At 43.8% G+C, this 23,512-nt stretch overlaps 1 protein-coding gene across 2 annotated transcripts in view; it reads left to right on the plus strand.

Moving 5' to 3' along the window:
- The first annotated feature begins 15,879 nt into the window (after positions 1–15,879).
- Positions 15,880–23,512, plus strand: part of LOC149453634 (adenine nucleotide translocase lysine N-methyltransferase-like) — a 49,960-nt gene continuing 42,327 nt past the window's right edge. For both annotated transcript variants that reach the window (XM_089688062.1, XM_089688063.1), the window contains exons 1-2: positions 15,880–16,005; positions 23,012–23,192. In XM_089688062.1, coding sequence (XP_089544188.1) covers positions 23,022–23,192 — 171 coding nt within the window. In that variant the 5' untranslated portion in view covers positions 15,880–16,005; positions 23,012–23,021. The remainder of the gene's footprint in view (positions 16,006–23,011; positions 23,193–23,512) is intronic.

Below are 23,512 nucleotides of genomic sequence, written 5' to 3' on the forward strand. Positions count from 1 at the left end.
TACATGAGAGCTCGCCATCACATCAGATACCTCCTTTCACAGTGTCTCTTCATTACTTTCAAGTCCCCTCAATACAGAATCCTCTCATCACATCATGATCCCCTCATCACAGAATTCTCCTATTATGTAAGACCCCCCCCTCCATTCATCAGAGCACCCCCCTATACATTACAGTCCCCTGTCACAGAGCTCCCACATTTCAGAGTCCCCACTTCCCATCAGAGCTTAACTTTATAGCTCTCAGCAGCATGACAGAGGACAGGGGAGAAGAGGAGGTCTGCACAGAGGTGTACTTCCATCCTCTCCTGAATGCTGGGCGTGACCCTGCATGCCTGATGACTGGATCAGTACCAGGAGTTGCCATGGTTCGGATGGGCCAGCACTATAGGAATGAATGACACTGAGCGTCCTGGCCCAAGTGCTTCATTGGTTGTTATGGTGCTGATGGCCAGGCAAACTATGTTCTGTGTTTGTGGTACCACACGGAAACCCAAATGGCACGCTGGTTGAGAAACCCCAATCTAAAGCACTGCTGCCTGTGTCTACTAGTCTCACAAGAGTTGGAAGATGCAGAGTCCTGTGCATACTCAGAGAAGCCTCAGCAGAAGGGTCTTGAGGGTCTTGACTCCCCATTAGCAGTGTCCTATGTATACTCACAGAAGCCTTAGTAGAGGGTACGGTTGCCACCTCATCCCTTTAAACTCAAACACATATTAATTACACAGGTTCTGAGGCTAAGTTATTCTAAATAAGGTACTAAGTGAGTTTAATTACCACCTTAAGCAGCCACAGAACCTGTGTAATTAATATGTGTTCGGTTTAAAGGAATGAAGTGGCAACCCTAGTAGCAGGGTCCTAAGCCCCCACTACCAGTGTCCTAAGCATTTTTTACTGGCCAAAAATGTAATTATATTTTTTTTAAATGCAATAAAAAATACCTCCAAATGCAGGGCCTTTCATTTTTGAATTGACCATCTGCCCAGAGCTTTCTTTTAAAGGACATAAATGATTGGAAAACCTAAAGAATAAAGTATTTCCGCTGTGTATTTGTTGGATTGAGCAGTAGGTAAAGATTACAGGTCAGTCCTCTTTGAATTGTGACAAAATGCCAATTCAGGGAAAGGGAGGGTTTACTGCAAACTGGACTAGCACTGCATGTAATATTTAATTGGGATTCAACATTCCAAAAAGTTGGACAGCACTGGTGATATAACTAACAATGTAGGCAATGTTGGTATTCCTCCAGCTGTGCAAGTTACAATACAAACTCAACTACATATCAGCTGATCTAATCATTGCAGAGCTGTCCTTTGTGCTGAAACTGGAAAATTGAGGATAAGGAGCCCTCTGCTGGTGAGTACTTAAACAGCAGACAATTTACTGTGTAGTCAAAACTTATTTTTTTTTTAATTTTGAATAAGTTAAAGAAGAATTAGAACCACTTTAAAATCAATATTGCTGTTTGTATCCCCACAAGTTTTTTTGCCCTCTCTATTTGTCCTGGTGACCATTGTTACTGATCCAGAAAGCAATGGGTACACTCTAAGAGGGGAATTTCTCGCCCTTTGTAGTGATTTCCCCCCCACTTCCTGTTGCATCTCTGCTACAGGAACTGAAGGAAAATTTTCCCAACAGGACACAGGCTGCAAAAAAAAAAAAAAAAAAAGAGGATTAACTCCTTAATGTTCTATTCAAACTTAAAAAAAAGAATTAGCTATAAATATACTATAGGATTACTGAGCCCATAATTAAGGTGGTTTTTTCACCAATATCTGGTGAGTGCGGTATGTGATCTTAGCACAAACAGGTGTGAACACTAGCCAAGGGTCTTGGAATAAGGACTTTCAATTTTATTCTACTCACCATATTCTATTTTTTGGAGTGGGACTATTTAATTAATATTTTTTTGTATGATATCTATTTGTATTTTTTATTATATATTCTTTTGAGTGTTTATTTATTTGTGCTGTTTTGATGTTTTTTGTTATTTTATTAGTGTTGACTAAGGAGCAGTAGCATTTATTTGGGAATTATTTCACAATATAATTTTTGGCGCTGGTGATTTTTTGTATAAATAAATATACTATAAACAGAAGTAGTAAATATATGATTACATATGCAATAGAAATATACATTTTGAACATGTTGCACAGGCTTTCAAGTTATGTCAAAAAGTGAGTGCGTTTACAGCACATTTGTGGTGCTTTTCTATGGAAGTGAATGGACGTATTGCAAAGTGTCAACGCCTGCCAATCTCTGCAGGCAACATTAAGGCAGCATTAAATGTGGCTAGTCTTGTTGCAAAGCAATGCTAATGCTGCCATGTGCACACCTCCAGCCACTCCTTGTCTTAGCATTTGTGAGTTGTCTTGATAGACAGTTGGGAAGTGGTAAAATCATGACCCAACCACCTATTCCTAATGCCTGTGTGAATGAGGTCTAAGAGTTCATTTACATTAGCAGTTAGGAGGCGGTAAAACTACATGACAGAGCCATGTTTTCACTGCCCTTTAACTGCTCCCCTTTGGCCTCATGCACACTGGTAACGTTAGCTGTGTAAAGTCATGTTAAAAACAAGTTTTTCAGCTTATTTTAGCGTTTTTGCATTAATGTTTAGCAGCGTTTTCCCGCGTTTTTCTGCATTTACATTTATTAGTGTTTTTGTTACCAAAAAAAATGTATTTTTGGTCAAAAAAGTCCAAAAATGCAGTTTTGCAGCATTTTACCAAGTTTTTCAGCGTTAGAGCGGTTTTACAGCTACAAAACTCCTCTAGAAACCCACTAGTCCTGGGGTTTTCTTCCCAGCCAAAAAACGTCCCTGCCAAAAAATGTTGATTACAGTCTATGTGTGCATGGAAACATAGGATAACATACTGGGGGGGGGGGGGGGGGTTTACTGGCTGTAGAAAAAAAAAATCAAAAGCCAAAAACAGCCCCTGTAAAAATGTCCAGTGTGCATGAGGACTCAGTGGCCGGCGATATACACATGCAACAGCCGTGACATTTCACTTTTCAGCCACCGCAGGAATTGCACCCCCTGTTGCGTTCAGTGGACACTACAGCCCATTGAATTTAAATAGGGCCATACCAACCGCCCCGCAGTTACGTACAATTCACAAGGTTGCACTGCGCTAGTCTGATATTAGGGGTTGAATCACCTCCTTACTACCTGTCCAGACCAAATGTCCAGTGATCCAAATGTGAATCACTCTTTAAAGAGCAACACAAGTGTAAATGAAGCATTCACCCTATACAAAACTGCCTTCCTCACCTACACCTCCTCCCTCCATGCTGCCAAACAAGCCTACTTCGTAACCCTCATCAATACCCTCTCCTCCAGTCCTCGCCGGCTCTCCTCTACTTTTAACTCCCTACTCTCTCCCCCCCTCCTCCACCCAGTACCTCACTCACCGCCCACGAGATTGCTAACCACTTCCAAAACAAGATCGACGCAATCTGTAGGGACATCGCCAATGCTCAAACGTCCACCCCACCTAGCCTCCCTCCCATGATAACCCCCTCAACACTCCCCTCCTCTGACCTCGCAACTGCCCAGACTCCACCCCACCCAACATCCCGCACACTAAAACCCCCCCAACATTCCACTCCTTCGATCTTGCTACCACTGAAGAGGTCACTAAGGTCTTCTCCGAAGCCCACCTCACCACCTGCCCCCTTGACCCTGTCCCCACACAACTCCAGAGCCACAAAGCTGAACTGAGGTCACCCTCCTCCTCCATCCTACGCTCCCTCACCCACATCTTCAATCTCTCCCTCTTTACTGGCGCATTCCCCTCCCCCCTAAAGCACGCGCACATCACCCTCATACTCAAAAAACCCTCCATGGACCCCACTGACCTGAACAACCTTAGACCCATCTCCCTGCTGCCATTTACATCCAAACTCCTCGAGCGCTTGGTCTATAATCGCCTAAGCTCCCACCTCAACGACAACAACCTCCTTGATCCACTACAGTCTGGCTTCCATCCCCTACACTCCACCAAAACCTCCTTACTCAAACTCACCAACGACCTGCTAACCGCCAAAACTAATGGCCACTACTCAGTGCTCCTACTCCTCGGCCTTTCCACGGCCTTCAACACAGTTGACCACCCCCTCCTCCTTAAAAAAACTACACTTCCTTAACGACATTCCATGTGAAGGTTGACTGACATATACTGTTGACAGATGTATCATTCACCTTACTTTACCGTCTACATTTTTCATGTACTTGCAATCTACTCTTTTCTATTTCCTCTCTTTCTTATATTAATATACTTTTCTGTATTGTACTTTTCAAAAGTGCCTTGTTTTTGTTGTAAGTATCACTTGAAACTGTACTGTTGGTTTACAGTCTACTTTTGCAAAATAAAACCGTTTGTAAACAAATAAAAACTACATTCCCTCAGCATCAGAGACACCGCTCTCTCCTGGCTCTCCTCCTATCTATCCCAGCACTCCTTCAGCGTTACCTATAACGCTACCACCTCCCCCTCTCTCCCTCCCCCTCTCTGTTGGGGTCCCCCAAGGCTCTGTTCTCGGGCCCTTTCTCTTCTCCATCTACACCTCCTCCCTTGGCCAACTGATACACTCCCACTGCTTCAACTACCACCACTATGCCGATGACACGTAAATCTACCTCTCTACCGCTCACCTCACCCCTTCAGTCTCTGCCCGAATCACCTGCCTACTAAACGCCATATCAGACTGGATGTCACTCCGCTTCCTCAAATTGAACCTTTCCAAAACCGAGCTCCTAGTTTTCCCCCCAGCCCATGCCCCCCCCTCCCACCTCGCCATCACGACCAATAACGCCACCATCAGTCCCACCCCGCAAGCCAAAGTTCTAGGTGTCACTCTAGACTCCAACCTATCCTTCCAACCCCATGTCCAATCGCTGGCAAATTCATGCAGGCTCCACCTCCGCAACATCTCCAAAATATGCTCGTTCCTAACCCCAGACACTACTAAACAACTCATTCACTCCCTTATTATCTCACGATTCGACTACTGCAACTCCCTCCTCACCGGCCTACCTTAACACAGACTATCCCCACTTCAGTCTATCCTGAACTCAGCGGCCAGACTCATCCACCTTACCAACCGCTCCGTATCCGCCACCCCCCTCTGTCATTCCCTCCACTGGCTTACGATTGCCCAATGCATTAAATTCAAACTACTAACACTGACGTACAAATCTATTCATAACATTTCCCCAAACTACCTCACCGACCTGATATCCAAAAACCACCCAACACGTACTCTTTGCTCCTCACAAGACCTCCTACTCTCCAGTTCCTTGGTCTCCTCCTCCCATGCCCGACTCCAGGACTTCTCCAGGTCTCCCCCCATCCTCTGGAACTCACTACCCCAATCCATCAGACTGTCATCTACCCTCCTCAACTTTAGGAGCACCCTGAAAACTCATCTCTTCAGGGAAGCCTACCCCGCCCTCACCTAACAGCCGATCTCCTCGTACCACTCCATCACCCACAGCCATTTCCTCCTGTACCACTATCCCCTCCCTCCTAGATTGTAAGCTTCAAGGAGCAGGGCCCTCGAACCCCTCTAGTATTGTATTGTATTGTTACTGTATTGTCTCATGTTCTGTCCCCCACTATAATGTACAGCGCTGAGTAAACTTTTTGGCACTATATAAATACTGTATAATAATAATAATAATAATAATGAGGCATAAGGGAGTTAAGACAATTCACTCCATAAATTGTGGCATTCATAGCAGACAGGAATTTGCTTGGCACATGGCTGGATAATTGAAATTAATATTCACAGCATTTTTGAGTGAAGATTCTATACTCCTTTAATAAATCAGCCTCACTGTATCATTTTTATTCAGAATAAAAAGTGGGCAGCCATAAATGCCCATTACATATTGTGCTGTCTACACTATAGTTGTACTTTACTGCTTCTTCTCACAATGTAATGCCTAGTACACACGATGAGAAAATCGGATGACCAGTGCTCTGCTGGACATTGATAGAAGTCACAAGACTGCTCTAACTGCTGATGAAGGTATTTAGCAGTTTATATTTACTAAAGTAATTGCATTTCCATGTTCTGTGTAATGTGGGAGACCAGATATAGTGAATGCAGGGTCCTGGGTTTAGTAACACTTTAAAAGCTCCCACTAGTGTTGAAGAAAATGATAGAATTCATATTAAAAATCATCTTAAGGTGAAAACATATTGTTTTAAACATAACCTCTCATTGGGTGTTTCTATTGTTAAAGCGGTTGTAAAGGCTCAAGGTTCTGTACCTTCATGCATTCTATGCATGAAGGTAAAAAAACCTTCTGTGTGCAGCTACCCCCCAGCCCCCCCCCCCACGAATCCTTACCTGAGCCCCCTCCAATCCAGCGATGTTTACAAGAGCCTCTGCTGTAAGGGGACTCTCCCTCCTCATTGGCTGAGACAGAAGCGGGAGCCCATTAGCTCCCGCTGCTGTCAATCACAGCCAGTGAGCCAATGAGGAGAGAGCGGGGGGGGGCATGCCACGGCTCTATGTGTCTTATGGATGCATAGAGCAATGTCTCAGGGGCGAGCACACAGTGGTGCCCACAGGGCAGGTGGCTTTCTATGGGGGCACTGCTCGAGGAGAAGGAGCCAGGAGTGCAGGAGGAGACCCGAAAAGAAGAGAATCGGGGCTGCACAGAGCAGGTAACTATAACATGTTTGTTATTTAAAAAACAAACAAACAAGCTTTAGTATCGCTTTAACTTTTTTCTGAAAAAGCTAGTTGCCTAGATATGCTGGCCTTGTAGTTTTAGTAGTTTGTGACCCAACTGACCAGGAAAAATGGAAAATTGTATCAAATACTTACCATAATTTTCCTTTCCTGGTGCCAATCCATGGCAGAATACATGTGATTCACATATATGCTGCCATGTTGGGGTCAGGAAAATGCAAAATTGTATCAAATACTCACTGCAATTTTTCTTTCCTGATGCCAATCCATGGCAGCATACATGTGAATCACATGCATGCTGCCATGTTGGCATCAGGAAAATCAGTTAAGTAAGAAAGTTTACAAATTCTGAAAGTCCAAAGTCCTTTGGTCCACATGTAGCTGAAGGTCAGATGCAGGGATTAGTGACCTCGGAGGTAAAACAATTCCCTCTAATACAACCGATTTTATCCTCCATAATTAGTATAATCAGTGTGTAGAATAGCTTCTTTTCAGAAAAAAAATGATTTAAATGAGACTTAGAATTGTACAACACATCCTATGGTAACCGTATGACAACCAATGGTGACTCTAGGAACGATACTGTATATGGGGGGGCACATAGGATACCACAGTGAAAACTAGGGGGGCACTATTGATTTTGCCACTAGATCATACCACAAAAAAAATGAAATAAGTATATATAAATAAGATTACAAAATACAAGAGTAATGCGGTGTGCAATGTTACCTTTTTATTGTACTAACCTAACATTTCCACCAGTGATGATTAACTGCTGAGATTTTGAGGGACTGCAGACATACTACAGAGATGGTCAGAGACTGTGGGTATACTAAAGGAGATGGTCACAGACTGCGGACATGATACAGGAGATGTTCAGAGACTGCAGACATAATACACGAGATGTTCAGAGACTGCAGACATACTACAGGAGATAGTCAGAGACTACAGACATGATAGAGGAGATGATCAGTGACTGCAGACATACAACAGGAAATGACCAGAGACTGCTGACATACAACAGGAGATGGTCAGAGACTGTAGACATACAACAGTAGATGGTCAGAGACTGCATACATACAACAGGAGATGATCATAAACTGCAACATACTACAGGAGATGGTCAGAAACTTCCGACATACTACAGTAGATGGTCAGAGACTTCAGACATGCTACAGTAGAATTTCAGAGACTTCAGACATGCCACAGGAGACTGCAGACATACTACAGGAGATGGTCAGAGACTGCAGGCATGATGATGGTCAGAGACTGCAGACATGATACAGGAGATGGTCAGAGACTGCAGGCATACTACAGGAGATGGTCAGAGACTGCAGACATGATACAAGAGATGGTCAGAGACTGCAGATATGATACAGGAGATGGTCAAAGACTACAGGCATACTACAGGAGATGGTCAGAGACTGCAGAGATGATGCAGGAGATGTTCAGACTCTGCGGGCAAGGTACAGGAGATGGTCAGAGACTGCAGGCATACTAGAGGAGATGGTCAGAGACTTCAGGCATGATACAGGAGATGGTCAGAGACTTCAGGCATGATACAGGAGATGGTCAGAGATTGCAGACATGATACAAGAGATGGTCATGCTCTGTAAGTAAGCGCTGGCTGAGCAGATGGCCATGGATAGCCGCTCCGAGGTGCTGTCATTCACACAGTCACTATGCACCTGTGGGAATGTAGCCTTATACAATGACCCCTGCTCTTAGCTCCAGCACTGCCTCAGCCACTAAGCAGAGGAATGCACAAAGGTAACAGATGATGCTAGCAGCAGCACACAGGGCGCACAGTGCCTACTGCCTGCAGTCTTAGACAGCTCCCCTGCACACTCTCCCCTCTCCTGACATGCCTTGACACCTTTATATCTTTCCTCAACTCCCTGCAAAGTAAACCCTCCTGACATGAACCGCCACCAGCAGCTTTCCTCCTCAAACAAGTTTCCAAACATCCACTCAGCCCACATCCCTTTCTTTGGGACAATGTCATCCTTCCATGCCCGGCACGATTTCCCCCCCATCCCACCAACTCAAACTGGTCGGATGGGGGAGAAAGCAGGAGAAAGCAGGGAGGAGGCAGGCTCTACCTAGAGGAAGCAGTCCCCATGAGTTTTCCCTCGCCCAGACTCCCATCCCATCGGATCCATTGGTGTGTTTACTGGGTGCGCTGGATCCGGAGTTATACCCCCCCGGTATCTATATCATGGTTATTCGTATCTTGTATTTGGTGAGAAAACGAATAGCTAGATATTGACTGTCTAGTACGATACCTACTAAGAAACGTTGGGTGGAATATGTTAAATCTCTCCCTTTACGGGAACAACCTACTTACCGTCATCGTAATGCTTTGTGTAAATATGAGCTTATTTGGTAAAGTTGGTTAGATACGTGAGGACTGGCCCCTTCAAGGTTGATAATGAATAGACGTTTGCAAATATGAGACATAATGGCTACTTTATTGCTAAGATAAGGCCTGGGTACTCACTTGCAGTTGTTGTTGTCTTTTTCCTTCCTTTTTGTATGTTGTTTTTCCCCCTTTTTTTTCCTTCCTATTTTTTTTCTCTTTTTCTCTTCTCTTTTTCTTATAAAAAAAGACAATTCTTCTTTTCGCTTTTCTTTTCCTATTTTCCTTCTATTTTGTAAGATGTTGATTATTACGACATTGGTTATCCATAGCAATGGGCTCTTATATGTGCACTTTGACTGTGTGTGATCTATATATGCAATGTATACCACTACCTGTACTCATCTACAAGATTGCTCCATGTCCTATTATTTGCTCATGTACTTCTTTTCAATAAAAAAAAGTTTGGATTAATAAAAAAAAAAAAGATGGGGACCTTAGAGTGTGAGTTCCTCCAGGGCAGGGCTGCTGTGAATGTACAATGTGTAAAGCTCTGTGTAAATTGTACTTGTAATAAATAAATATATGATGCATCCTATCAGTAACAAGAACACAGAATCCCCCCTATAATTCCCCTTTTCACTCCGGGCCATCTAGATGCAGTGCATCCCTCCCAGTTGTTTTTAAAGGATGCTGCGACCTGTCAGGAGGGACAGGTCATAGCATCCCTGAACATACAGGGCACTAAATGTGAGTACAACTGAGTACAATGTTTGGCCCTGTCCAGTCACAACCTGCCATAGACCTGGACAAGCTGTGGGACCGGGCTCTACACCTGTCCATCCTGAGTGCATGAAAATGCTGGGACGAACTCAATGCTTCTATATGGCTCCATGTACAAGGGGCCTTATAAAGTTTTATTGTCTTGTGATCCTGCCAGTAAGTCTGGTATTTTTCAGCTTCATTCACAAGACCTGGCCAAGCAGCCAAAGTGACAGAGAGCTGAGACAAACCAGGTGGAACTTGGGAAATCTGTCCAGCAAGGAGGTAGATGTTCTCTGGGCTGCAGTTGGAAATGTGTATCCAGTGTGTGAAGGAGATATCTTGCAGGCCTCAACACGACTTTGGAGATTTCTCTGCTGAGCCACAGTTGTTAAAATGGAACTACACTGCATCTGAGCAGCACAAACCAAAAACACCATTTAATTCATTTTTAATATTCAAACCAAACTCCCCCATCCATCCATATCTCCATGTTTTATTTTGCTGAGAAATCACTTTGAAAAACACCCTTCTAGCATTTCTGGCCACTACCTTAAGTAAGGACAGTTGAATTTACTTCTTGGAATTTTGAAACCACCTGCCTTCAACTCAGGCAGCTGATAAAGCCCCTCCTTCCCTCCTAAAGACTCCTGGGGTGTATGACATCATCTGCCTAGGCATGGAAACCAGAAGAAATGTAGAAAGAGGATAAGGATTTAAAATAGTGTTGATTAAGAGAGTGAAGTTCCTCTTTAATCAGGTCCCAGGGGAGGTGCCACCTTTATCTTTGGGTCTTCAATGCTGTTTCAGCTAGGGTAACGGGGGATCAGCCTCCTGCTTCTTGAAGGAGGTAAAAAAAAAAAGCAGTGACATTATCTGCAGTTTTCTGTGTATTGAGAGTGAACAGACAAGCTATACTTCAATACCCTATTGACTTCCATCAGAAGGGGGAGTGGGAGTTCCAGCAACACCCAATGGACTGAAACTGATCACAGTGGCAGATGGGAGTTTTTTTTGCAGCGGGAGGCTGAAGTGAGCATATTTTCCCGTCAAATCTGCTTATAGCTAGAGCCAATGTTTCAGGCGAACAATTGGAAGACTGGCAAGAGAAAAAGAGAGGGAGCCAGAGAGCGTGGGAACTGGAATTGGGTCAATATCACTGGAAGCCTTGCGCTGCTTCCATATTACAGCAGTACTGCTGGGTGAACCATGGTGCAAAGCCACACAGAACCAAAACAGATGATTCCCTACATGCAGTGAGACTTCCAGCCACTGGTTCTGGTGAGAGAGCCTTGCGGCCATGGTCTATTGCCACTAGAGAGAGTCTGAGCTTTTAGGAACTGACTACATAGCTGCTCTATAGCCCTTTACTGCCAGCAGGCCTTACTGTGACTGTTCTCATGTGCACCTATGGTATAATTAGGCTCCAACATTAGCCAGCTGAAGATTCAGGACTAAAGACTGCCCAGTTACTGTTGCAACACAGAGATCTTTGCTAGTGCTAAATTGAGGGGTACCTTTCAAGGGATACCACACAGGACTTTCTCTTTGGGTGCACCCTAAGCAGTTGCAATATCCTTATTAACAACACAGTAAAGTACTGTTTGATGCTGATTTTGCTGATTTATGCGGTAATTCCAGTCTAGTGTTACAGAACTCTAATCTAAGCTACTTTGGCCATAGTAATTCCACTGCCTAGCAGTCTGTATCTATACTCATCTCCTGTACATTTATTTATGCTCAGACTACCATTTACTTCAACTCATACTAATACATTGAGTTCTTTCATCACTAAACAGTCTCATGTTCACTTTCCAGTGTTAGCTCACCACCAAACCAAAGGTATCTGTGCTTGTGACTCTTTGAGAGTCTGCAGAGATTTCCATTCAACCAGCTGTGCCAGTGAGGCTGAGGGTGTTGTTGGAGTTGAACAGAGAATTCAAGTTACCAAGAGGCTCCATAGGGGTTAAGGCTACATGTGGGATTTGTCCAAGATATATCTCTTCTGACTGTAAGTAACCTAAACAACGAGCAAGAGATTTAGAACAGCCAGTTGAGTGGTGCTGAGAGCAAAATGGACGACTGGGGTTAATTGTGGTGGCCAAGATCCCTGGTGACAATTGGACTGAGGAAGAGGTCCAGCGAACAGTGATGACATTGACCCTTGATCAGTGAGTGGTTGTATTGGACTTGAAAGTAAATTAAGCTACCCCCCACACATATGTACTGTTGGAGTGGAGGAGAGACATTCCAGCATGTTTCCAAGGGTCTAGCCTTCACATGACTAATGAAGTTGAGGCAAACCTAATCCTGCTGCAAGTACCAGACAGCAGTCCAGAAAGTTCCAGTCAGAATGCATCAGGACTAGAAGCAGTTGCTACAGCCCCCACCTCAAATTCTGGGTTTCCCTCGGCCTCCTCTTTTACAGATGTGGGAAGGCTGGTGGAGAACTTTGTGAGGAATGCATCCGTCCCCATCAACCATGGGTACAGGAAATTTCAGTTCTTTTCAGGTAGAGTGCCTGCTCCATCTGGAGAAGAGGATTTGAAACATGGATGGATCAGGCATCTCAGGCACTGGAAGAGTGGAATATCCCAGAAACAAAGAATCAATGAGACCTAAGGCAACCCACCACTGAAGTAATTTAAATTTGGAAATTTCTACAGCAGAGCAATTATAGTTGCTGACCATGGCTGACCATTTTTTGACAGTGGAGGAGTCAACCTTAGGGTGTCAATACGCTCTGGTATTCATGAACCACTTTTCAAAGTTTGCTATTGTGGACCCCACCCGCAATCAAACTACAGCCAAACTTTTCTGGCTGCATGTTGTTCAACCATATGGGTGCCCAAAGTGGATTCTATCTGATTAAGGCCCTAATTTTGAGTCACAAGTCTTTATAGAGTTATGTCGGCTGAGTGGGATTTCACACACTGCTCCATACCATCCACAATGGAATGGTGCATGTGAGCACTGCAACCAAACCCAGCTGAACACTGTGGAACAAAGGCACAGTAATCTTTGGTCACAATATGGGACTTTAACAACACGGTCCAAAGGGTGGCAAGACATACTCCTTTTTTTATGTTTGGGCGGTGTGGCAGGTGCCTATAGACTTGTAGCATCTCCCGACCCTTGAAGCATGGAGGTAACCTCAAGAGACAGGATGGGCTAACATTTCACTTCTGGGCGTAGATTACCTAAGCAATAGTGAGATGTGAACAGATGGGTGCCAGTCACTTTAAGAAGCAAAAAGAAGGAGCTTATTGACTTTGCCTCAAAACCCCTGGAATAGAGGAAAGAGGGAGTTCAGAAAACTCATTACAGGCCTGCAGACTCAATAGCATAAAAAGAAGAGACACCATTACAGAGAAGAGCCTTTATGCCAGGTTCAACTTATGCACGTTGCGATTGATGCATTTTTCCAGCACATTTTGCATTGCATTTTTTTAAATGCGGTTTTGAAGTTTGTTGTTAGGGGGAGGTGATTATTGTCATGCAGGTAAAAATGAAAAATGCAGAGCAAACACGTCAAGTGCTTGCGTTTTTGGTGCATTTCCATTGTGGAATAAAAAAAAAAAGTCCCTGACCCTTTCCAAAAAACACACCGTGGAAAACACAGAAAAGTGTACGTAAACCCATAGCAAACCATGTTACTAAACCCAGGGCCCTGCATTCACTATATCTGGTCTCTCACAGTACACAGAACATGGAAGTGCAATTATTTTAATAAATATAAAATGCTAAATACCTTTTCTCATCAGCAGTTAGAGCAGTCTTGTGACTTCTATCAGTGTCCAGCAGAGCACTGGTTAAAGCTTGTATGAGAAGTTTTCATCCTCCCCTGATTGTCCTATGAGGCTGCATAACCCCTGACCCTCTGTATGGACAGCGCTAACTGGCCCTGTGCTGATCACATGCACTCCCCCAAGAAAAAAAAAAAACCTCTCTAGGAATACACACCAAACTGAGCAAGTGCAGCGTGCCCCCATTGCTCTGTTCTATCAGCAGATGGATTAGGGACAGTAGAAGAAGGGGAGGATCAGAGAAGACAGGATCAAACAGCCTTTTTACACAATGTGGAGGATCAACCCCTTAGGTTCCACAGTGAGTATAACAAGCATGCTTTACTACATATACAGACTGATTTTACTGCTGTGGGTTTAGTAACACTTTAAATGGACTGCAGTGCGTTTCTGAAAACTGAAAACACACTGAATGACACAAGCTGATTCCAGCAATCTGTACTTTCTTAATAGCAGCTGTCTCATTAACAGGGGCGGACTGACCATTCGAGCACTCGGGCACTGCCCGAGGGCCCGGGGTCAGAAGGGGGCCCCATGAAATGCCCCTGGCACCTTTTTTATAGGCTTTTTGGGTGTGGTTTGAGTGTCGACAAGGACACAGGGGCCCCATGATCCCCTATTGCTCGGGGGCTCCATGAGTTGTCAGTCCGCCCCTGCTCCTTTAGCAACCAAAGCGTCCCCAGTAGCAGCGGCAGTAGTCTCAATTATCCCATCTTGACGCTTTTCCAAGTTCCCCACCCAGGACCTCATGTGGCAGAGTGAACTTTGGTAGTTCATCATAGACATTATCTGTTTCTCTCCTGTCCTTAGTCAGGCTCCCAGCACTGATAGGCAGCACTGATGAGCACTGTTGGGCATTGATAGGCGGCACTGATGAGGTGGCACAGATAGGCAGCACTGATGGGCACTGATAGGCAGCACTTATGAGCTGGCACTGATATGCAACAATGATGGGCATTGATAGGTGGCACTGATGGGCAGCACTGCTGGGTGGCACTGACTGATGGCACTGCTGGGTGGCACTGCTGGGCAGCACTGATGGGTGGCACTGATGGGCACTGGTGGGTGGCACTACTAGGCACTGCTGGGCACAGGTGGGTGGCACTGGAGGGTGGCACTGCTGGGCGCTGATCATCAGGGCACTGAACATCAGTGCCCTGATGATCAGTGCTGATCCGTCCTCTCACAATTGCCGGTTATTGGCAGTACTTTCCTCATGCTGTGACAGCGTGAGGAAAGTGCAGCCAATAACCAGCAACTGCATTTACCGGTGATCTGCTGTTTCATTGGATACAGCTGATCACGTGGTAAAAGGACGCTGTGATTGGCCTTTTACCACATCACGTGATCAGCTGTGTCCGGGAGATCGCCAGGTGCGCACCCCCGGGGGAGCGTGGTCTGGGAAGATGTCATTCTCTGTAAACCCTAGAGATGGCTGTGTGTGAAAATCCCAGTAGATCAGCAGTTTTTTAAATACTCAGACCAGCCCGTCTGGCACCAACAACCACGCCACATTCAAATCCACTTAAATCCCCTTTCTTCCCCATTCTGATGTTCGGTCTGAACTTCAGCAAGTCGTCTTCACCAGGTCTAGATGCCTAAATGCATTGAGTTGCTGCCATGTGATTGTCTAATTAGCAATTTGTGTTACCAAGCAATTGAACAGGTGTACCTAATAAAGTGGTTGGTGAGTGTATAAATCTTGTATAATAATAATAATTTCATGGGTGAATCTTGACTTTTTTGGTCTCTACTTTATCTTTTATTTTGTACCAGAATTGGAGATTAAAATGTGTTTGTGTGCAATACCTAATAATATTTCCTGATTCAATATTTTGGGTACTGTCATTTTTTGCCATTTCGTGGGTGCATGCAGCTTTGAGACTTGACATACTTACTTAACAAATCTTCATTTTTTATTTTTGTACAGGAACATTGGCGATGAATTGTGTTTGTGTGCACTCTAATTTTTTTAGTGCATTTTTTTTCCACGGGAATCTACAGCTGATAAAAATTGTGCAAATATTGTGCAACCCAAAAAAACTGCAACTACCATCTTTGTATTCGTCAATGCTTCTACATTCAGAAATATATTATTTTCTGGGGGAGGTCAGGTCATTTTATGGCCAAGGAGGCAGATTTTAACGCGTGTAAAAACAAAAAGGAAACATTGCTTCAGAGAGGAGACGGTTAATAGAACAATCCATGAGTGCGTGTGGATCTGCAGGGAGGGAGTGGAGGACAGGCGTCAGATCGAGGCCTGGGAATGGACTGAACTGGGAGTGAGGCTTGGATAGGGATAGGCGAGATTCCGTGGAGCACAGGGGGGCTGCTGTGAATGGCAGTGTGAACTAAGGAGTAATATTTTCAGAGGTACTTTTATTTCTATGGCACTGCGATTTTATCTTCTCTAAATCAGTATTAAACCCAAAAGCAAACATTTATTATATTGCGGCTTACTATTAATTACATGTGGTAGCTGCATTTGTTTTCTTTTATTACCATCTTTCTTGTTAGGCTGGTGAATTGTAAATTGGTTATTTTTTTTTTTAAAGAATAAGCTGTTCTGCAGACATAGCAGTTAGAGGGTTGCAGTGTGTTAAGAGTGTAATTATGCACTTTTTGTGGTATGCATGCACACATTTGCAATGTGTTCCAGTGTGGAAAAAGCCAGCAAGCTGTATTATTTTTATTTTTTTTTATTTTTTTTAAATGTACACAAAAGCACTGTAGTGGTGTAAACCAGGCACATTGGAATACATTTGTCCCCACTCACACCGGTGTAACTTGTAATGCGATTTGATAGTTTCAAATCGCATGACAATGCGCACCCTATTGTCCGCAATGAAAGCGGGCATAGCGATGCAATTCCAACTCCATCGGGGTCGCGCAAATTTTGAAAGTGCATTATATAGTCCAAAGACATGCTGGTAGGTTAATTGGCTCCTGTCTAAATTGTCCCTAGTATGTGTATGTATGAATGTGAGTTTGGGCCCTTAGATTGTACGCCCCTTGAGGGTTAGGGACTTATGTGAATGTACAATATATATGTAAAGCACTGCGTAAATTGACAGTCCTATATAAGTATTTGTAATAATAATAATAGTAGTTTTTGCAATGAATCAGAGGAAGAGCTCACTCCTGTGATGGTGGAGGACAGTAAGAGTTGGGAGTCTCTTAGCAATGTTCTACCAGCCAGGATAGGATGATGATATATCTGGGGGGGTTTCAGTCGAGCTTCATGAGCTATGTATATAGCAAGGCCAATATTCAACTTTGGTCAGAACCGCATGGCTTGTTTTTATCTACAGACACCTCTTACCATAAGCTTTTTTTTTTTTTGGTAAAGGTGAACTAGCCCTTTAGGCTAGCCATACATGTAAAGAGTTATCTGATCTACAATTTCCCTGATCAGTGCAAAACCGCATGGATGGACAGATCTCTTGCAGCTGGCTATTGTATTCTTACAGCTAACACCTGCGGCTGTCAGAATACTTGAACAGTACTGCAGCTGATTGGCTGCAGTCATTGTTTAATCAACTTACATGGGTTGAAATTTTTTTTTTTTCTTTTTGTCTGAAAATTGGACCTAAGAATAATCGGCCGATTTTCACTCTGTTAGTGGGTCAATGACACCAGCCGACTTTTTTTTTAGTTCCTCACCTTTTTGGTGATCGGGCGTGTTGGAAAATTTGTGAAAAAGCGGCCGATTTTTGACTTAATGATGGTCAAATCGTACGATCCTTTTTCTGAAAAGAATATGCACATGAGCTGTGACCTGGAAGGAACAGAAGTTTCACCTGTTATATGAGGGGGGAACTTTATGACTTGGTCGGCCGATTTTCGAAATCATTGATGGCACCATTGGATTACCAAGCGAACAATGTTTTCGATTTTCGAATAAACAATCTTTCAGAATTCGACCCATGTATGGCTTGCATTAATCTTCAATTCCTCAGTGGAGGTTTTTGAAGATATGTGGTGTCAGCAGGGCCACTGATGGACTGAATTTTATAAAAATTGGCTACAATTTAAGGTGTGAACGAATGGCTTAAAGGGTTAGTTCGCTTTTTAGCTGTGCAGTCAAGGGATCCCAATAGATGTAAATGAACTGTCCACAAGAGGTGTAAATTGCTTGATTTATTTACGTTGTACAGCTGCAAGTCCTGTTGGTCCCCCTTTTAAATGTGTTAAAAATCTCCTAATGGCAGCTTCTCCCCTGTTCTGTTTCCAGGACTCAGCAGCCATTGGATACTCACCCCTCGGCATCACAGTAGCGAGCGCCATTCCTAGTCCAAGGCCACGCATGTGCAGTGTGTGCCCTATCCCTGTGTAGCAGCGGCGGCTGAGCTCCGTGTTTCTGCTACAGGAAGAGAGAGAACATGCACTGCACATGGATGGCCTGAATAGGAACAGTGCTCCCTGCTGTGATGCTGAGGTACGAATGCCCAGCGGCTGTAACATCCTAAAAACAGGCCAGTGGAGGGCAGAAAGCTGCCATTAGGAGTTACACGACTTACAACTATGCAACTTAAATACTGTAGTTGCTAGCTTTTAATAAAAGGACACTCGCCTGTGCAGTGATCCAGCACTGTCCTCACCTGGGCCACGTCACTGGTCTTCTAGACCCTGGTTCTAACATTTACTATGGGAAGCCAGCTGTGACTCCTTGTGGCTTCACACTGTGCATGTGCGAGCTGCATCGCTCTTTGTGAATAGCCCCTCAGCCTCCTGGAACCTGTGACATGTCCCAGAAACCTACGGCCAAAGGGGTGGGGATGAACTTCCGCTCAGATCTCCTAGCTGATCTGGGTGGAATTGAGAGCGGGTAACTGTCAAAAGTAGGTACTTGTTCCTGCCCCCCTTCCAAAAAATAAAATATAAAAGTGCTCAAAAGTTGCCTGACTTGCAGTCTCTGCTCTAATTCATTCCAAAGGTGTTCTGTTGGGTTGAGGTCAGGACTGGTGTAGTCATGTTGGAAGAGGAAGGGGCCATCCCAAAATGATCCCACAAAGTTGGGAGCGTGAAATTGTCCAAAATGTCTTGATATGCTGATGCATTAAGAGTTCCCTTCACTGGAACTAAGGGGCCAAGCCCAACCCCTGAAAAATAACCCCACACCATAATCCCCCCTCCACCAAACTTTACACTTGGCACAATGCAGTCAGGCAAGTACAGTTCTCCTGGCAACCGCCAACCCAGACACATCCATCATATTGACAGGGAAGCATGATTCATCACTCCAGAGAACACTGCTCTAGAGTCCAGTGGCGTCGTGCTTTACACCACTGCATCTGATGCTTTGCATTGCACTTGGTGATGTAAGGCTTTGATGCAGCTGCTAGGCCATGGAAACCTATTCCATGAAACTCCCTACACACTGTTGTGCTAATATAAAGGCCACATGAAGTTTGTATGTCCTTCGCTATTAACTCTGCAGACAGTTGGTGACTTCTGCACACTGTGCGCTTCAGCATGTGCTGACCCCGCTCTGTCATTTACGTGGCCTACCACTGGCTGAGTGGCTGTTGTTCCCAGTTGCTTCCACTTTGTAGTAATACCACTATCAGTTGGCAGTGGAATATATTTTTATATTTTTAAAAATATATTTTTTTAAAATATATTCTTCAGATTTTTTTTTAACATATATTTTTACATATATTTGTAAATGCATTCCAAAAATGTATATACAGTCAGGTCCATAAATATTGGGACATTGACACAATTCTAACATTTTTGGCTCTATACACCACCACAAAGGATTTGAAATGAAACGAACAAGATGTGCTTTAACTGCAGACTGCCAGCTTTAATTTGAAGGTATTTACATCCAAATCAGGTGAACGGTGTAGGAATTACAACAGTTTGCATATGTGCCTCTCACTTGTTAAGGGACCAAAAGTAATGGGACAGAATAATAATCATAAATCAAACTTTCACTTTTTAATACTTGGTTGCAAATCCTTTGCAGTCAATTACAGCCTGAAGTCTGGAACGCATAGACATCACCAGACGCTGGGTTTCATCCCTGGTGATGCTCTGCCAGGCCTCTACTGCAACTGTCTTCAGTTCCTGCTTGTTCTTGGGCCATTTTCCCTTCAGTTTTGTTTTCAGCAAGTGAAAAGCATGCTCAATCGGATTCAGGTCAGGTGATTGACTTGGCCATTGCATAACATTCCACTTCTTTCCCTTAAAAAACTCTTTGGTTGCTTTTGCAGTATGCTTTGGGTCATTGTCCATCTGCACTGTGAAACGGCGTCTAATGAGTTCTGAAGCATTTGGCTGAATATGAGCAGATAATATTGCCCAAAACACTTCAGAATTCATCCTGCTGCTTTTGTCAGCAGTCACATCATCAATAAATACAAGAGAACCAGTTCCATTGGCAGCCATACATGCCCACGCCATGACACTACCACCACCATGCTTCACTGATGAGGTGGTATGCTTAGGTTCATGAGCAGTTCCTTCCTTCTCCATACTCTCCTCTTCCCATCACTCTGGTACAAGTTGATCTTGGTCTCATCTGTCCATAGGATGTTGTTCCAGAGCTGTGAAGGCTTTTTTAGATGTCGTTTGGCAAACTCTAATCTGGCCTTCCTGTTTTTGAGGCTCACCAGTGGTTTACATCTTGTGGTGAACCCTCTGTATTCACTCTGGTGAAGTCTTCTCTTGATTGTTGACTTTGACACACATACACCTACCTTCTGGAGAGTGTTCTTGATCTGGCCAACTGTTCTGAAGGGTGTTTTCTTCACCAGGGAAAGAATTCTTCGGTCATCCACCACAGCTGTTTTCTGTGGTCTTCCGGGTCTTTTGGTGTTGCTGAGCTCACCGGTGCATTCCTTCTTTTTAAGAATGTTCCAAAGAGTTGTTTTGGCCACGCCTAATGTTTTTGCTTTCTCTCTGATGGATTTGTTTTGTTTTTTTCAGCTAAAGATGGCTTGCTTCATTGATAGTGACAGCTCTTTGGATCTCATCTTGAGAGTTGACAGCAACAGATTCCAAATGCAAATAGCACACTTGAAATGAACTCTGGACCTTTTATCTGCTCATTGTAATTGGGATAATGAGGGAATAACACACACCTGGCCATGGAACAGCTGAGAAGCCAATTGTCCCATTACTTTTGGTCCCTTATCAAGTGGGAGGCACATACGCAAACTATTGTAATTCCTACACCGTTCACCTGATTTGGATGTAAATACCCTCAAATTAAAGCTGACAGTATGCAGTTAAAGCACATCTTGTTCGTTTCATTTCAAATCCATTGTGGTGGTGTATAAAGCCATAAATGTTAGAATTGTGTCGCTGTCCCAATATTTATGGACCTGACTGCATATATATATATATATATATATATATATATATATATATATATATATATGCCATGTGGGCCAGGAGGAATCCAGGACCCACTGCACCAGAATAGGGTCTAACAATGGGTCCACGAATTTCATCCCGATACCTAATGACAGTCGTTGCGACTGTCTAGCCTGTAGAGGTCTGTGCGTTTCTCCATGGATATGCCTCTGCAGACCATCACTGACCCACTCCAAAACTGTCATGCTGAACGATGTTACAGGAAGCATAATGTTCTCCACGGCTTCTCCAGACCCTTTCGTGTCTGTCACATGCGCTCAGGGTGAACCTGCCCTCAGCTGTAAAAAGCACAGGGCGCCGGTGGTGGACCTGACAATTCTGGTGTTTAATGGCAAATGCCAATCGAGCTCTATGGTGCCAGGCAGTGATCACAGGGCCCATTAGAGGATGTCAGGCCCTCAAGCCACCCTCATGAAGTCTGTTTCTGATTGTTTGGTCAGAGACATTCACACCAGTGGACGTTGGAGGTCATTCTGTAGAGCTCTGGCAGTGCTCATCCTGTTCCTCCTTGCACAGAGGAGCAGATACCGATCCTGCTGATGGATTAAATACCTTCTACAGCCCTGTCCAGCTATCATAGATTAACTGCCTGTCTCCGGGAATCTCCTCCATGCTCTTGAGACTGTGCTGGGAGACACAGCAAACCTTTAGCAATGGTCTGTGTTGATGTGCCATCCTGGAGGAGTTGGACTCCTGTGCAACCTTTGTAGGGTCCAGGTATTGCCTCATGCTACCAGTAGTGACCCTGACCCTAGCCAAATGCAAAACTAGTGAAAAACAGTCAGAAAAGATAAGTAAGGAAAAAAATTTCACTGGCCTCCATCTGTAAAATTATTCCTGTTTTGGGGGTCGTCTCATTGTTGTTCATTAACACCAAAACAGCTGAAACTGATTAACAACCCCCTCTGCTACTTAACTGACAAGGCAGTGTCCCAGGAGCTTAATTGACTTGGTGTTATACCCTTATCAAAAAGTATTCCTTTAATTTTTTTGAGCAATGTGTGTGTGTGTATGTATGTATGTATATGTGTGTGTGTGTGTGTGTGTGTGTATATGTATATATGTATGTATATGTGTATATATATATATATATATATATATATAAAATGGGGTGTTCAAGTCAAACTGGGACTTTTAATTTTACAGGTCTAAAAGGGATGCTATCTGTGGTGGTACTGCACGCAATAGAAGGTGGCACGCGTGACCTATTACCGATGGGCGGCGCACTTATCAAGGACCAGTCCAGAGACCATTAATTAAAATGGCAGCCAATAGTGTCAGTGCGTGCAAGGAGTAGAGTGTGGTGATGAAGTTTCTTGTGAACAAAGGTGTAAAACCCACAGATATCTACAGAAGACGTCAAGCACAGTACAGTGATGAGATGCTCAGCTGCAGTAAGACATTTGAATGGTGTACACATTTCAAAGATGGCCACACCTGGATAATTGACACATACATGTCGTGAAATTGCACAAGAGACAAATCTTTCTGTGGTCAGCATTTCAGCACTGTACTAGGCTGTCCAAGGATGGTTCAGGCATACTGACAAACCTTCCTATGCCAAAGCTTTCCAGACATTAGTTAAATGCTTGGAGAAGTGTATAAATGTAGCAGAGGAGTATGTTGAAAATTAAATGCAGTTTCTACTCCTTGCAATTTGTTCTTTTATGATATAAACTCAAAAGTCCCAGTTTCACTTGAATGGCCCTCGTTTTAGTTGTTTTTACATTGTGTGGTTATTTCATTCTTTTTTTTTTTTTTTAATACATATTTTTGTGAGTGGGGAAACAGCATGGAAGATACACTTTGATTTATTCTGATTAGGTGATTTCCCCTCTGTTCTTGTTCCAGAGACAACTCACCATTTTCAATTTCTCCATTGAGGAGACACAAAGCAATAAAAACCTGACAGAGGTTCTAGTCCTTGCCTACTTTCTCCAAAAAAAATTAGCTTTAGACACAGTTTAAGTATATTTTCTTTTTTTCCCCCTGACAGCATTTTTAAAATGGAAGATAACATTGACACCATTTTATTCCACAAGTCAACAAAGTTTGTGTTCAGTGACAAGTATAACTCCAACTTGCCGTGGTGTGCAGCGGGTATGACGGCTGCAGTGTATGCAGTATGGACTTTGTTTGTCTTACCAGGCTTCCGAAAAGTTCCCTGGAAACTAAAGGTATGTGCTATTTACTTGGAGATTCTCTTTGCTTAAAGGATAGTTCACTTTTCATAACATGTTACATGTTATATCCATATGCAGGGTGTAACATGTTATGAAAGCACCGGCCCCTGCTACCCACCAATCCGCCCCACTTTGACAGCTAGCAGGGGATCTTCTCCCCTCCCTGCTAGCTGTCAAATTGTTTTTAAATGTGGTTGTGCGAGGTTCTGCATGCCTGACCGCATCACTCCTCTGTGAATAAGAAATGACAAGTCCCGACAGCCCCAGGCTGCATTCACACTTGAGAGTTTTGTAGCTTGAAGCTCTAAAAAAGC

Source organism: Staurois parvus, unplaced genomic scaffold, assembly GCF_062004578.1.
Source record: "Staurois parvus isolate SC_StPar_1 unplaced genomic scaffold, SC_StPar_1.0 ptg000445l, whole genome shotgun sequence".
NCBI classification, from domain to species: Eukaryota; Metazoa; Chordata; class Amphibia; order Anura; family Ranidae; genus Staurois; species Staurois parvus.